Genomic DNA, 17,058 nt, shown 5'->3' on the forward strand with positions numbered 1-17,058 from the left:
ACACATCGAGGATGTTGTAAAACACAACCATAGGCCATCGCCTGGTCATTCACTGGCAAGTGTAGGTGGCAGTTAGCTTGTCCAGGTTGTCCACTCCTCCTTTGTACTTATACATACTTTGGACAGAATGAAACAGCAGTGGTGGTGTCTGTAAAAACAAACTTTGAGGAAGGTGGAGCCCTGTCCTTCACCTGCAACATTTCAGGGTGCAGCTCAGGTTTATTTATTTTCTTTACTGTGCCCACCATGGTGAGTTTCCTCCTGAGAAGTTCTCGTCTGTCTTTATTTATTTTGTCAAACAGGCAAAGAGAGAAGCCCCTAATTGAAGTTTAAGTGGTTGGAGAAGGAGCTGGCTGTGGGCTGTTGGCTGATAGTGTGTTTATGATTTCAGTTTTGGCACTTATTATTGTTTTATAATCTTATTTTATAACTGGGTCAAAACTGACCCTAGCAACACAAAGGTCATAATTTTCACCAGAACATTTTATAATTTAGTAAAATGTATTTATTTTATTTTATTTTGTTAAAATAGAGTTTCCTGACAAAGTCAAAAAGTCTTGCAATCAACAAATTTATGTAGTACTTTTATGATTTTTGAGCTTTTGGTTTGGAAAGGCTGTTTCTTCAACACAGAGAAATGATCACTAGGATCCCCTAGCTGGCTACAAAACACGAGCAAGCTCACACTTTAACTTCAGGAAACATCTGATGTCTCACCAGCTTCCCGCCTGTTGTGATCACCAGAGAGCACAACCAAGAGAGATGTACCACAGCTGTGGATTAAAACCAAATGTTGTGCCCCTGTGCTCCCCTTAAATGATTTTTAGAAACATATGGAATACTTAAAGCATTTAAACCGACGTGCACACTTTGGTCAATGCAATAGTGTAAAAAAAATACATAGGTAAGCATGATCAAGTTGATTTCTCAAAATGAAAGTCCACCAGTATGATTTCAGCATTTTTAAGCACTATACAAAAGCAACATTAAAACCTACTTGTGTATGAATGTGTATCCTGAGACCACAAGATTAGATGATACCAGTCAGGACTTTACCAGAGCAGACTCTGCAGACTCACAACTACATTCATCTGTTTGGTGATATTCGTACATCTTTGCTGTCCTCTTGTGGAATAATGCAGCAGTACTCAAATGTTGGAGGAGGAGCTCCCCAGGCAAGCACAGGCAGGGAGTGTGTGTGTGTGTGTTCATTGGTAAACAGACTGTACTGTAGTCACTCCTCTCCTCTGTACCTCCTGGCTACTACTTCCTGGATACCAACAACTTTGCCTTATGATCTCTGTATCCAAGAGAAAATCGTGGCTTGTTCGTCGTCAGCTGGCTGTTTTCAACCTGCTGCTCAGCTTCTGCTTCTTGACTTCCCATCTGTGTTTGACAGGAGACACTCTCAACCTGGACGGACAGCAGGACAGTTTGGCAAGTATTACACCTCTACATCTAATTCTTTCCTTCCATATTTTATTACTTCTGTCTCAAAATGAAAAAGTAATCTCTTCAATGCTCTTGTCAAAAGTTTTGTTTCTTTTGTTAAAAACAAGGTACTAGAATATCCAAAATCAGCACTCTTCTAATTTTGAACTAAACACTATTAATGTCACATGTAGTGATGTAATAATGTTAGAAAGCTTCTAACAAAGTTTTAGATTCAGTCATTTTTTGTTTTATTGGTTCCAAGATGGAGCAGCGTAGTGCCTTTAATAAAGATGACTGAGGTTGAAACCAAAAGGAGTTTTGCAAAAACAAATAAGCTTGAAGATATTTATTACCTGTAGCCACAAATCTTATGTTTATTTATTGTCGTCAGTATATTGTAAAGTGCGATACTTTTATGGAACCTCTAAGACATATACTCAGCTAAAGTCATGTTTTAACTCACAAAAGGAAATGTAGTTAATTTACTGGATTGTTTAGTTTTTGTAGGACGCCTGCCAATAGATTCATTTAGTGAAAGCACTTGTTGTAGAATTTGATTGGCTCTCTGTATTTCATGATTTATACTTTGACAGTCCTGCACTCTAAAGGCGCGTGGATTTCAGTTTCTATTCCTGTCATCCACAAGTTTTAAACAGTTCTCACTGTCTTTTTCTCTGCGTTTGAAATGTGGCTCATGGTCGTCTGCGCCCCGCTGCTTCCTGCCATCGCCATGGTGTCTGGTCGTTATCATGTCAAAGCTGCAGCTCTGTGTCGTAGAGCTCTGGCCTGGGCACTGAGGCTGCTGCGAGGGAGAGTGTGTGTGAGGAGCACCCACGCCTTTGTGTTCTCCAGATGCACCCACGGCAAAGCTGACAGCGTCCTGGAGACTTTTGATCTTTACGCTGACACACACCCGTCTTTCTGCATCAGTCCACAGATTGGTCAGTTTCACTGGAACCCATTTAATGAACCAAGAGCATTTAGTTATGAGACTCTTTTACCTGCTTGTTTACGGTAGTTAAAAGTTAGATTTTGGCATTTTTTTGTGTACATGACAAGTCAACTGAACATCCAAACGCTGTACGTTGTGGTAGAGATGTTACACTCATGTGGTAGGCAGGTGCACAAAGTGGTGCCTCAAAGTGGCTGAAAAAATTGAATGTTTGAAAGACTTATTGAGTCCCAGTCAAATTTATTGATTTATTTGCAACCTCAACGTGACTCAATATGAGTCGCCAAGCCCATTTCTGGTGCAGGTACATGAACTAACAAACAAAATCTGACTCGACTTGAATCTCTCTTATAGCTGAGGCACTGGATGACGTGGTGAGGCGTGTTCAGCCCTCCCTGGTGTTAGAGCTGGGCATGCACTGTGGCTACAGCTCTGTCCGTCTGCTGCGTCTGCTGCCCCCTGCTGGCAGACTTATCACCGTGGAGCAGGACCCACTCACAGCAGACCTGGGGGAAGAAATCATTCTCGTAGCCGGCTTCAAACACTCCCACGTACGACCAGAGATTAGATTAGCTTCTAACTTCACTACACTCAAATAAAAGCCAATGTGGCATGTGTGCCACCCCTTTTTACTGTGCTCTTCTGATTCTTTTCAGTTCCAGGTGTTGACATGTAGCTCAGCTGAGGCCATCCTGACATTGCGTCCGTTTCTTGAGCTCAGTAAAGGGACCAATGAGGGACTCAGTCTGGTGCTGATGGATCACGACCCCCAGCAGTACTTTCCAGACTTGCTAGCTCTGGAGAGTGAGGAGCTCCTCAGCCCTTCTGGCTGCTCTGTACTTCTGATCTACAGGAACCAAAGAGCTGAAGATCTCAGAGACATCCTGGATCACGTTAGGTCAAGGCCCGACTGCTACTGCATTAAGTCAGAGCTTCAGTTTATGATGGAGATCTTCTACCAGAAGGCGTAGATAAGCGATAGTAAAATCTAAAGATGTGGGTGTGTGCTTCAAGTTTGTGAGAACCATGGGTGTTACATAATTCATTTCTCTAGTATTATTTGTGAGACAAAGACATGGAGGATGAAAAAATATGTGCTGAATAAATTATTTCGGACAATTTGTTTGTTAACTAACTTTTTATTTCCCCCTTGGATCACTGTAGGGAGGAAACAAATCTGTTTTTATCTTTTAAATTTTATTCAAAGTTGTTTCTAATGAAACATATGAAGCATATTACAATATTGGTATGTAAAAGAGTATTTGTGCTATAAATGGTTGGCATTAATATCAAATATCTAAGGCTATGGCTGGAAATAATTTAGAATAATACTTTACAAGAGCATACAGGTAGAGGCAATACAAAATACTTTCCTTTGTCTGTATTATTAACACAAAGCTGCCTGCATCACTTCTCCTCATAGGAAAACTAAGACAAAAATACTCACTGTAGAGCACAAGGTAACCACTTGATGGCGCTCTCTGCTTTTTAAAAGAATGGAAACTTGAGCATTGAACTGAGTTTGACAGGGCAAGTCTGTAAAGGGAAATGCCACCACTTAGATTTTAGATTTTATTTCTGCACTTTAGGACAGCTCAGTAAATGTTTGTAAGCAAACAGGAAGGTTAACCTTTGAATCTGTGATCTAAGTGCTGTTGGTCTTGTTTCGATGCACTCTTCCTCTTGTGCATGTTATGATATTTGCTTATAATGTCAATGTTTACAATGAAAAATATAGTATTATAGAGGAAATTGATCCCAAGTTATCAACATCCCCCCAAAAGTCTCCATAAAGTCTACAGTTCAGTGTCCCAGCAAGCACTGCATCTCAAATGATGAGAGTCAGTGCTGTCTTATGGGTGCAACTCAGATGAAGTTTTCCAAATTTGCCTCTAATTGCACTGCTGAGGCTTTCAAAGCAGTTGGAAAGCCATTACATGGTTTAGAGACAATTTACTGCAGAATTTAAATAAATAATAGCTGTGCAAAAACGCAATTTAATTAAATGCAATATTTCCAGGAGCCTTGGGGGTGGGTCTAGACTCCAGACAATTGTTACACAATAGCAAGATGAATGCTGTAATGACTAACATTATACAAACTTCGAGAGATTACTGCAGTAAATGAAAGTTAGGGGAGGTATACTGATAACTGACAGCCGTGATGAATTAGACATGGGCGTTAGGTAATAACATGGTCAGTTGAGAACTTTGTAAATCCATCCACTGTGACTGTCTCCGCTGAGCAAGACAGGTAACGGATTTGGCAAAATGTGCGGAGCTGCATGAATACTTTATAATCTCACGCATGGGTTGTTAGTTGTCACAGCATGGGAAGTGCTGATTGCGTTTGCTGAACACAGGAAATAACATAGGAAAGTAGACTGAAGGCATGTAGGTTATTGTCTGCTCCCCAGCTGGTTGTATTTCTGTTACTGAGAACTGCATAAGCACAAACAACCAAGAACTTAGGATCCAAAGTTGGTCCTATAATCAGTATGAAAATATAACTACTTTAATTCCAAATTAAGACGTGAATGATTTTGAAAAACGTGACGCCCACTCTGAGGAAGTGATTGCCTGCATGAAAGTCGAAGTGCTGAATATTATTATCTCTAATTAGCAATCTGGAGCATTTCTCTTAAAAAAGTAGCACCAGTCAGTGTGGGTGTAATCATCTGTGAGTATAGTTTTTTTCATCCATTAATAGGAGTTATTCATTTGTGGTTTGGAATGAAATAACTCATGTCTTGATGAGAACAAAGACTCAAGTCTTTGGATTCTATTTGCTAGGAGAGATTGTTGTCTTGCTAAATATTTACAACAAATTTCCAGGAGAGTTTATACAGTTTGGAATTCTGAACTATTCCCATGAAGAAAAACGACCTGGTATAAGGGAGTTAAAAGTATTTTAACTCAATAAATGGAAAGAAAAGGAGGAATATTATTTCTGATGCAAAGTCCCCAGCCCATGGATTCACCACTAGTCACATGTTGGTGGCAAGTTAACACACATATTCTGTATTTCTATAAGCCCATCATGCTGTTTTTCATGTTGATGCTTTCATATTTGGCTCTATTTGACTGTGACCGTAATGTACTGAAGGATAATGACTTTTTCATACTAGCAGGCATTTTAGAGACACTGTCAGAATTCCAGTAATTTCAGCTGTAACCAACATGTCCCCAAATAGCCAGTGTGTGATATGTAATTACACACAGTAGACCAACTGTAATGATTGCTCATTAGCTTCCACCACCATCTCACTTTCCCAACTTCCCACAAAGTGTTAGAGCCAAGACGTGGTCAATTTCTCAGCTGTCAGATGTGATTTAACATTTCTGTGCCCTGCTTTCAGAGCACCACTAGTCTGCACAATGATGTACAAGCAAATGTAAACACCATACTCTATGACCAGCCCAGTCTTCACCCCTTCCCTCCAAATTCCCGAAAAATTGCTAATGCATTCAATTTCCGGGTTCCTCCTTCATCAGGCTGTGGACCGTTCTCTGTGCTATGGAGGTTGGAGAACTGTTGTAAACACAGCTTTCAATTATAAATCAAACTGTGAAAGAGTTACGTTCTCCTGCCCTCCGGCTCTCTGCACAAAGGCCCAGCCTTCATACCCAAACACATCACATCACACTACTGGGAATTTACGGCCAGCTATTCACCAGGACAAGTTCACAACTGAGAAAAAAATCCTCTTCAATGGTTGCGAGAAGTTATGCAGAAAATGTTATGCTCATCTTATGTATGTGTTGGCCATTGTGTGATTGATGATGAAATCTATAATACACTTACAGCAGAGATTTGTCACTGTGGGCATTTCTGCTGGATTTTTAGCATGTATTTTTATTTGCGTTAGATATCATAAGCCTAATGTTCTGTCTTTGTCTCTGTCTCTCTTTGTATATATCAGCTTATTATGATTTCATTCGGAAAACTGAGCTATGAGAACAACAAATGAAATTGATTTGTGTCCTTTTACTGCTCAGTCAATATCCTGTTACTGTAACTTCAACACAATTCTAGTTTGATAACAAAGAACACAAACCTTCCAAACTGAATAAAAGCATGCAGTGTTTGTCAGTGCAGTCCACAATGTTTCCTGATCCAACACCCCAAATCGGTGGAAAGCGATGGAAAAAAGCTAGTGCGTAGGCCTTTTGTTTAGATAATTTTGAGAAACTGCTTAGTTAAACCCATATTGACAGATTTTTTTGGCCAGCGGCAGCAACAAGCTGTAATCAAAACATATGTTATTATCTGCAGTTGCCTGTTTCCAGCAGATAAGGAGCAACATTATCTCTCATTTTCGTCCTGTTTCTGTCCACCTGGCAAATGGAAGCCCAAGATTGACTCCCTTTTAGCTTTATTTTGTTCTCCACCAAATCCTGAGGGAAATATCTAGTTCTTTAGTTGCTAAATGCTCCACTGACCTGAACACTGAGCAGCTGCCTGCTGTGCCAGGAAACAATGCTGATGAAGCAAAACAGCAGAGTTGCTGTTAGTTTGTTAGTATAAAAACACTGAAACGCTCCACAAAGCTGAGGGGAACAGGCGGCTCGGGTGATCATTCCCTATGGGTTTGTGACACCTCTCACATACATGAAGTCCATTGTTAATATATTGCTTATAGACAATGGAAGGTTTGGAAACAATCACTTAGTTAAAGGAAGCAAATGTTAACTGTTGGATTGTAACCAGCCCTTTTGCACCTGAAAGACAAAAGTCATACAGCCATAGCGGTGTGCTGTCATTTTGTGAGGACAGTCTCCTGGGGATACACTTCATAAAGTCACTTAACTTTCAAAATTTCTATTCATTATGTATGTGTGGTTGTGGTTGGGTAAATCGTCATCTTTTTATGCCAGCATGTCAAATAGCATCGTAAACACTTGTTTACAACAAAGTCGCTTTAAATTAACACAGTGTTTCTTCTCAGGCAATGAAAGAACAAAGCCTTCCCATCTGTGTCTGGTTCATCAACTGGAGTGGGCAGAGCAAACGGAGAAAGGAGACTCTTGATGGCCTCTCCAGAGACAGAGGGATTTCTATATTTGGTGCACTGTGATAGTCTGCCCCCACACAAACACACACACACAGAACACACTTCATGATGTTCACCTCGGGGTTGTGTGATGATGCCACATCCTCACATCTGACTGCTGTCACTTGAAATTCTTGTTTCTCCAACACTGAGGGCCCAGTCTTTTGTTTAGACTGCCTGCTGTACTTCTGCGATATTACAACTGTCTATAAAAGAATTTAGCTTGGGCTTTGCTACATTTTTTCCTCTCCATATGTATATGTCTGCACTATGCATCTCCATATGTGTCTACATGTATCTGTGTACATATCTTTCTATCTATGGCTGCAGAGGGGATCATCCATGACTCTCAAATGTATCTATATTTATTGCTTTACTCAATATGAGCTATATTGTGCTATCAGACATTGTTAACTAGATGCTCTCATGTGTCATCTCACTACCACTTCTATTAATTCACATTTATTCTTACTTTCAGATTTTTAATGGCAAAATGTTCCCATTATATTGTGTCTGGTTAAGAAATGTGCTAATCTGCTACTGCTGAAAGATTCCTTGCAGAACGAACATGCTTGACTAAACTGAAAAAGTCTTGTCAAAGCCATGATCAAATTCACTTGGTCTTTATCATTTTGATGAGAGTCAGCTATAAGCTTCAACTTGCCACACACACACACACACACACACACACCCTTCCCGTGGAGAGAGAGAAGATTGAGAGAAAATAGACCTCCCACCGTGCGACTTCTTAAGAGGGCTGAAGCCTCTCAGAATGTACTTTCTCTGCTGCAGGTTGAAGAGACCTCCTACGCTTGAGGTTTTCAGGGAGAAGCAGGGGGATGCTGTCTGTGTCTCATAATTTAGACTTTAAGAGCACTTACTCAGGGCTAAGGGACAATTTGACAAGCAATAGGTTACTGCTGTTCTCAGGCATTTTGTTTATGAAATGGTGAAAATATAGTTTCATTAGAAATATGTGTATCTTGTAGTGCTGTTGAGAGCTTATTTAACTTGTTTTATCATGTGCAATGTCAAAACACATTTAAATGTACAGTTATTGCCATATCACGTATGTACAATCTTATGATCTTTTTTTATTTCAGAAACTGAGAGGGAGGAATGATTTAACAATGTACTTAAGCTATATCACGTCATACCTCCAAAGCATGACTTGCAATGATAAGATTTTAATATTCCAATGACCGGCGGTTGCAGAAGTGTGTAGTACCGGGCTAGCAGTATAACTAGCAAGCTTCTAAGGAATGTTTTTAACTTGCTGCTACATTCTTGAGAGTTCGGTAGCAGTCTTTTTAAACATTGGCTTGCATAACTCCTAAATACCTACAAAATTGTATAATCATGCAGGATAATTGCATAATGTACCACACTGCCAGTGGTTTGACAGCTATAATGTCTTCTGCCAAGTAGCTAGAATGACATATTCTACCTGGTGTTGGTAGGAAGGCAGTTGATAGTGTCCAGCCCTGCATACCTGTGAACATACCTGCCTGAGTGATCTGCAAGGCTTGTTTAACAATGAAGACAACAGCTCCCATGGTCTCACGCTACTTCACTATACATCATCAAACTACACTGACACTAGAGATCCCCCTAGTAGCAGAAATTGTGCATTTACGACTTCATCATCTGAAGCAGGTGTTACACTAGACAAGGTAATTCTAAATTTAAATAGCATTGTTTTGTTTTAAGGCAAAGGAATGTGTGTGAATTTACTTCTACAATGACAGAATATTTAGCACCCCATGAACTGATAAAAATGACTAACAACGATACAAGTGCTTATGCTTGACATCGTTTTAATCACTTTATACTTTTAAAAATGAAAAATGTCCAGATTTCGTACTGTTGGTTTCATGCTTTACGTTGTGATGTCTTTTCATGTGATAATTCCAAAAAATAACTGGTCGTAGGTTTTTGAATTAGTTATTAGGGAATGTAATCTTGTCAAGAAGCAAAGGGATTTTGCTCAGCCACTTTCTGGTGATAGAGAGAGGGTCGATGAGGGCAGGCGAAAGGGGAATACTGTTGGTGCAGCAATGGAACAAGTGCAATTACTTCAATAAATGTGGATCGGCAGAACATCTTATTATCATTGACCTTTAATGTATTATTCAAGCATTTGCTTAGCCACCAGATTGGCAAAATAGATTGTGTGCTTACATCACGTGTGTGTGTGTGTGTGTGTGTGTGTGCGTGCTTGTGAAAGCATGTGGCCAAATGTTCATTCTCTTGTTCGGTATGGATCGGACTCATCTGTTTTATTAATGGATCAATTGTGTTTCTGCATCATCAACCTTTCCAAGCCCACGAAGGGTATATTGATTCAGCACAAAATACACACAAAAAGGTGGGTTGGAGAAATATAAATTCATTGATCTGTAAGGTGTCAGGGAAATAAGACATGAAAAGCCACTAAAAAGTTCTCACAGGTGTGCACAGGATAAAATTGTTTGACATAAACCTAAGGTGCACCTTCTCCCACACCCAGATCCCTTAACTACATCCTACATCCTAAGGACAATATCTGTAACTGATTATTTTTTATTTACTGTTAATGTTTGCAGTACTACACACACACTATATTTTCCAGCCTGTGAAATGCTTTTCATCGTGTTTCTGTCTCCTATTGGAGATGCTAAAATGGTTAATCTTCAGGATATTCATGATGGTTGTAGAACTTTATCCACCGTTCCTCTCTATCTTGATTGTATATATGTATATTATCTCCATAGAACCGTTTATTTTTCTGTACTTGTAATACAACCTTGTGTTTTTTTAAAAAATAATCTGATATATTTCTTACAAGTTATTTTGTACTTTTTTTCTCATCTCATCCGACTAAATGTTTGTAATGACTGAATTTCCCCTCGGAATCAATAAAGTCTCATCTTATCTTCTCTTATCTTACAAAACACAAATGTTAGTAACAAGATATTGTTTCCCAAAGAAAATGAAATCGAAAGCGCCACATGTAATTTGACATCGAACAATCAACCATTCCTCTACTTATCTGGGGTCAGGCTGTGGTGGCCGCAGGCCAAATAAGGTATTCCAGATGTCCCTCTACCCAGCAACATTTTCCAGCTCATCCTGGTGCTCCCTGTTCTGGGTCTACCCTGTCTAACCCAGAAAACCTCGAAGGAAGGCACCTATAAGGCATACCAATCAGATTACTGAACCACTCCTTTCAATGGACAGGAGCAGTGGCTCTACTCCGAGCTCCCCCAGGATGCCTGAGTTCCTCTCCCTATAGACTGCGTCCCTCCCCTGAGTCCAACCACCCTCCTTTTGGCCACTTGTATCTGCTACCTTATTCATTCAGTCATTCATGACCAAAGCTCATGGCCAAAGCTCATGAACAAAAGTTAGGGCTGAAATGCAAATTAACTGGTAAATGAAAAGCATTGTTTTCCTGCTCAGCTCCCTCTGAAGCGCTGTGGTCAGTTCCCATATTACTGTTGCCATGTCACAAATTTTCCTGTCCAAATAACATTCAGTTTTCCCCTCACTTCTGTACAAGATACCGAGATCCACAATCTCCTTTGCATGGGGCGGGAGATTCAGGTCATCAGGTCATAGTCTGATGAAGCAAACCCAAGCATGACATCTTCAGTGATACGAGTATTTTTGGTGCTTTTATCAAACCTTGAAAGTTTTCTCTGTGATCCAGCCTGAAACTAAGTAAATGGCTCAAGGTAGAATCTGTTATTACGATTGCTGAGTTCATTATAAATATGGTTGTGAGGTCACAACTGATTGGACCCATTTGGGCCAAGTCTGAAAAGCCCTCTCTAGAGCCAGTATTCGGTGTGTCTGTTCTGGGCTATTGTAGAAACTTGGTGGTATATGGAAGATTCCATGGAAAGATATAAAGTGCTCATAACAACAAGTAATGAAAACACAACAATTCCTGATCTCAGGTGATTAGACACTAGTGAAAACACAATTATGAATATTACATTCAGCTTCAGACAACATTGTACTACATTCATGTGCCTAAATCTTACACACTGAAGCCTGAATGCTGCAAATTTCTCTCAAAGAATTGAGGGAATGTGGCCACACATACCCTGCACATGCTCTATCCCGCCCACAGAACAGGCCATAATGACCTTATTTCAAAATGGAGAGTAATTTCGACAAACTGCCATGGGTGGAGTAGAAACAGTTATGGAGACTCTGAGTTTATTTCCCATGAGTCTATTACCACCGAAGTAGCCATATATATATATTAAGCCTCGAAGCAGAAAAAGCATCATGTGATCTTCACGTTTGGTTTTTTTTGTTTTTTTTTTCAGTTGGCAGTGCTGCAGCATTATATTAAATTTAAATTGAATTGTTCTCATTTCTGACCAACACACTTGAATTGAGGCCAACTCTAAGAATCCCTAATGGCATGGCACTTCCCGGGTCCTCGATTTTTTTCAATGTCCATCATATTTTTTATTTCTGTCGAGACTTCTCTGCAGCCGTGAATGGTTGCTGTGAATGTTTAATCTGATGCATCAACAGGGTCTTTTTCATCTCTCTCATGGAGGACAGGGCGATTGGAAGTATTCCTCAGTCTCCCCGTGTAGTCCCTTGTTTTATAAGGCCACATGGGAAGAGAAGGCAATGTTACTTCTCGTCCAAATGGACTTTTCATTAGGAAGCAAAATTAGTTTGGGTGACAGCACAGCTGATCAAATCTCAAACAATCAAGCTCCTGGCACAAGGAGAAAAGAGTGGTATCAACCTTCTCATCAGACTCCTAGCAAGAAAGTATATTTCCCAGAAATGTCACAGTGTTGCTTCAAGTGGACATCATAAAGCAACACTGTGATGTACAAACAATGTCATCAAATGTTCTATGTAGTAATTATTTATTTGTTGACAGATGGGAATCCAGGTCTTTGTGTGGCTGTGGATGTGTGTGTGTGTGTCGGTGTGACAAAGAGAATGATAGAAAGAGATAGAGAGAGAGAGAGAGAGAGAGAGAGATTGTGTGCTTATGCTAGTTTGATCTGAGCCTTTCCGGGACTATTTACCTTAGTTATCTGAGCTTCATGTAGTACATATGTCAAGATCATCAAATAATAACTTTGGGATCACAAGAAAAAGTTTGTATTATCATTTTGGCTTGCCAACATTGGGTCTAAACACTGTTTTTATGATTGCAGGAAATCAAAACTTAATAGTTGCCAAAAAATGTGGCGTTGCTGACGTTGAGGGCTGAACCCCAATGCAGAGTTGAGAGATGAGAGACAGATAGAGGCAGGCAGGCAGGATTCCAAAATAATAATCTTTTTAATATTAACAAAACCTCAATAGCACACAGTTACTGAGGCATAAGGATCAAGGAAAAACTGGCAAGACTAGACAAAACAATTCCTGGCATGAAGCAAACAACGGCAACAACACCGACAGATGTGACTGGGAAGACAAGGACTAAATAGACAAGACAATAAGACACAGGTGCAACACATTAGGAGGGAGAAAGCAATCAGGATAAACTAAAGCAAAGCTACATGAAACAGACACACAGGGGAAGTGACACTTTCAAAATAAAACAGGACATGACAAAAACCTGGAACGTAATAAAAACCAAAAGACAAAACATAACCAAAACACAAGGTGTGACAATAGTCTGACACTTTGAACAATATCCTTAACTGCTTTTCATAAAAGCGTCAGCTTAGAAGTTTTCCAATGTCATATCTGTTCATTCATTATAAACTAATCTAGCCTTGATTAGCGTAGCTTAACATGAAGATAACAAACCAAGAAAAGCAGCTAGTCTAACTCTGGCTGATGCTAAGAAAATGCTACATCTGAAGTTTATTTCTCATTTGAACTCTCAGATGGTAACAAATAAATGAATTTCCTCACATTTCAGAGAATTATATCAAGTCTGTATTATAAAAAGTAAATATTTTGTTGCAATAAAGATCTCACCAGACAGTTCATTTGGTAGTGTTTGCCCCATTGCCATGGATGTGTAATCACTTCCTATCCATACTGCCAAAAAGTTGAGGTCCTTAATCTTGAAAACAGCAGTTGAGAAAACAATCGCACTACATTGTTCATTTAGTGCTTGTTTCAGAGTTCCTAATTCCACCTCCTGGCCTTTCATGAATTTTCTCTAGTCCAAGTGGGAGATGAAAATGTCTGTTCATGCAGTTTTTGTATTTTGTTCAGGAAGGTTCACAATATCCAATAAAAAGGACACAATGAAATCAAAATTCAGTGTTTATTGAGAAAAGGCAGTCATAATTCAGGTGCATTTAGCATAGAGGAATAAAATAAAGCTGTATGTTCCATTGCAGGGGAGTGTTTGGTACAGTAAAATTACATTTCATTTTACTGTCTGCCTGTCACCATTTCAAGGCTAGTATGATGTGCAAGTGAGCTGAGAGCAGAGAAGAAAAGCCCCTCATCCAAAATCTTCCCCTTTGCCGCCCCACAGGTTTATTGTAGTTTTTGAAAGGAGAATAAATGAGTATATGATGTGAATGTGGCAGTGGGACATTAAGTGGTTAGAGGTTGTAAATCAGACACTGATTAAATCTGTCTGGGCCAGAGTTGCCCATTTGCCTTGAGTGCAAAACTGACCTGATTTGGGTGATTTTCCTGACAGGTCTGTATATCACCGGGGGTGTAACCGCACTGTGGCACATTTTACGCCATTAAAGCTATCCGTGGTTCCATTATACTTCAAAGTTACAGTATCCATGATGCACTTATATGACTTGGGGGAAAAATTTTATCTGTAAATGGTGAGCATCATACTTTGTTGGCAGCATGTTGTCAGGATAAGTGGAATGTGGGAGTTGCTGACATGTTAGCATCTACATTGCTCCTTTGTAAAAATCCTGTGCTTTTCTTTTCTCTTGCTGGATTTTCTGTTTTTGTAAAACACAGATTTGAATATGAGAAGGCCCCACATGCTTTGTTTTTTTTTTTTTTCTTGCAGCATTTCATCAGGCAAGTGCTTTTTCTTCCTTTTGAAACCTGTCAAGGCCAGTATAAAAGAGAATACTTTTCCCCCCTATTTTCTGTCTCCTCTGTGCTGCCAGGAGGAAGAAGGTCACTCTGCTGCCGTATCTCAGGTTCCCCTTTAATCAAGTAGATGTAGGAATAAAAATAATTGCTTTAATGAATCAGTGCACTCATACTCTGAAAACCACTTTATGCTGTTATTGGTAGATTTCAAACTAGAAATTAGAAGTCATCTATTGTGAAACATTACATGAAGGTTGCATGTAAGTGCCACTGCTTTTGTCAACCAAGTAATACAACTTTTGAAGCAGCATTTCTAATGTGAAGATGAACTTACTATGAATTAGGCATGGCACCAGGAGGTATTTATCAGTGTATTAGTTGCTGCTATATTTTCTCAGTCTTCAGAACATAGCACTTTTATTCATGTAAACTCAAGGTTTCAGAAGTTTCTAAAAGCCATTGTCCAAACTGGAAAGTTTTTTGATCGTATAATAGCAAGAGGCACTTTGAGCTTCTGTGTTTAAATAGCACAAATTGGTTACTTGTAATTTTAAGACATGCGAGTTTAGACACAGTGTGGGGGAGGGGGTGAAGCTGTTTCATGACAAATGAGCAATGAACCAAGGTGCTAGCTGTCAAAAACAGTGCTGCCTTTAGACGGTAAGAGGGATTTCCTTCAGGAGTTGGTGGAGTCAAAAACAAATGGCAAAATGAAGGAGTAAATATTGGTCCCACCATTTATCAGGTGGCCAGAAACACAGCTCTGTATAAATGCTTATGTTGCTCCAGATTCATATGTTCAAATAGGCAACTCCTTGCCAGCACATTTGCCAGATTACCTGACCAGCATTGTTGTGCTGGCATTGAGTATGAGCTGAGTACTGAGCTGTGATCGAGGTTTCAGAAATCTGGAAAATGACACATTAATGAGCAATGACAATGATAGCCAAAATACCAAAAGGTCAAGAGAGACCAGCGTCTGATCTTGAAGTGGCTGCTGTCTCAGCTTGTGTTTAACTCTAAAACTCAGACTTCTTACTTGTAATTTCATCTTTTATTCTGATTAGTATACTAATCAGAATAAAAGATGAAATTACAAGTATAATTTAATTTGAGCAAACTCAGCTGTCCAATCAGCTGAAATGTACAGCTTTTACTGCTGTAGCTCCTCTGTGTCATTTAAGCTTGTAAGACATTTGTATTTTGACATAAAAACTCTATTTTTTTTTTTTTTTACCTAATTATATTGTCTGCCTTTTAACGTAACCACTTGTTATTGAAAATGCAGTGTTTTGTGCACTGGCTTGTAAGCTTTCATCATGGTCTTCTTATAGTTCCTGAAAGGCAACCGTGAGTGTCAGAGGTCAGCTATATGAATCTAATCAAACGCTCACTGTATAGCAGCTCATTGCTGTTCACTCTGGATTCCCGCTGTCACAAGTAGAATATGGGCCTTGACCTTGTTTCTAATATTATTCACATTGTTGTGCATTATCATATGTTATGTGGCCGCTCTTGCCAAGTACAGACATCATTATAATCTGTGGACATTAAGGAAGACAGAAGCTGCTCTAATTAGACCAATCTGCATGCATGCTGTGCGTTTGGCTCTGCTAGTTCTTAGATTCAAGATGCAAATTGGATCCCACAAAACCTTAAGAGTCACCTAACGAACCTCTTAATGCAAGCTTTGATTGCCTTTCAGTTGTCATAAAAAGAGATTTGAAAGCCCCTTCTGACGGCATTAAATCTCCATAATGAAGCGAGACAAAAATGCTGTGGCCATTAGCACATGGATTACACATTTTAATCTGCTGAAGCTCATTATGTTCAGGCTAATTTGCAGGAGGGAGATTATTCAGAAGAGAAATTAAAATATTTCTTTTAATATTGGATGCAGCATCTGTTGTTTACCACAATAAGATGGAACCTCGCTGTGTAATAGCTACAGCAGCATACAGTTTCTGGCACCGCGGTTTCACCACAATGCACTTTATGAACTTTGCTACAATGTAGGTGAGCATCATTCACTGAATTTAAGTCTGATTTATTTTCCGTGCAAACTCTACGATAGACTGGCAATCTGTCCAGGTTGCAGCTCAACTCTTGCACAATGCATGCTGGGATAAGCCCCAGTCATACATACAACTCTGTGACCAGCTTGTGACCGAAGGGTCACTGGTTCGATTCCTCCTGGACTGGCAGGAAAAAATTTGGGGGGGTAGAGTAATTAATCAGCACTCTTACCCTCCATTAGTAACGGCTGACAAGCCCTTGAGCAAGGCACCTAACCCCCCAACTTCTCCCTGGGCTCCTGGCATGGCAGCCCACTGCTCATGTGTGTGTTCACTGCATGAACTGTGTTGTGTTGCATGTGCGTTCAACCAGTGATGTTAAATGCAGGGAAAAATTTTGGTGTACGTAAAAATATTCTGACAATAAAGTTTGAAGTTTATCAACAGTTATAAATCTCCTCATACTGTACAACAAAACAAACACACAACTGTTAAATAAATAGTTCAACATTCTGGACAATGCACCCACCAATGCTTTCTTTTTGAGAATTAGACGCGAGAATTGATAAAATCTGAAGTCTGTATGCTTGTCATCACTGTCA

The 17,058-nt window shown here is 39.6% G+C and overlaps 1 protein-coding gene across 1 annotated transcript; it reads left to right on the forward strand.

The window, feature by feature from the left end:
- The first annotated feature begins 1,098 nt into the window (after positions 1-1,098).
- LOC124068710 (transmembrane O-methyltransferase homolog) lies at positions 1,099-3,505 on the forward strand. The gene is made up of 4 exons (XM_046407131.1): positions 1,099-1,440; positions 2,115-2,375; positions 2,741-2,937; positions 3,043-3,505. The coding sequence occupies exons 1-4, from the start codon at positions 1,137-1,139 to the stop codon at positions 3,355-3,357; spliced, it is 1,077 nt and encodes a 358-aa protein (XP_046263087.1). The 5' UTR covers positions 1,099-1,136; the 3' UTR covers positions 3,358-3,505.
- Positions 3,506-17,058: the final 13,553 nt, after the last annotated feature.

This window comes from Scatophagus argus, chromosome 12, assembly GCF_020382885.2.
Source record: "Scatophagus argus isolate fScaArg1 chromosome 12, fScaArg1.pri, whole genome shotgun sequence".
Classification (NCBI taxonomy): domain Eukaryota; kingdom Metazoa; phylum Chordata; class Actinopteri; family Scatophagidae; genus Scatophagus; species Scatophagus argus.

Coding starts and splice junctions, on each gene's coding strand:
- LOC124068710 (XM_046407131.1), top strand. CDS start 1,137: ATGCAGCAGTACTCAAATGTTGGAGGAGGAGCTCCCCAGGCAAGCACA. Junction 1,441..2,114: donor GACAGCAGGACAGTTTGGCA/AGTATTACACCT, acceptor TTTTCTCTGCGT/TTGAAATGTGGCTCATGGTC. Junction 2,376..2,740: donor CTGCATCAGTCCACAGATTG/GTCAGTTTCACT, acceptor TCTCTCTTATAG/CTGAGGCACTGGATGACGTG.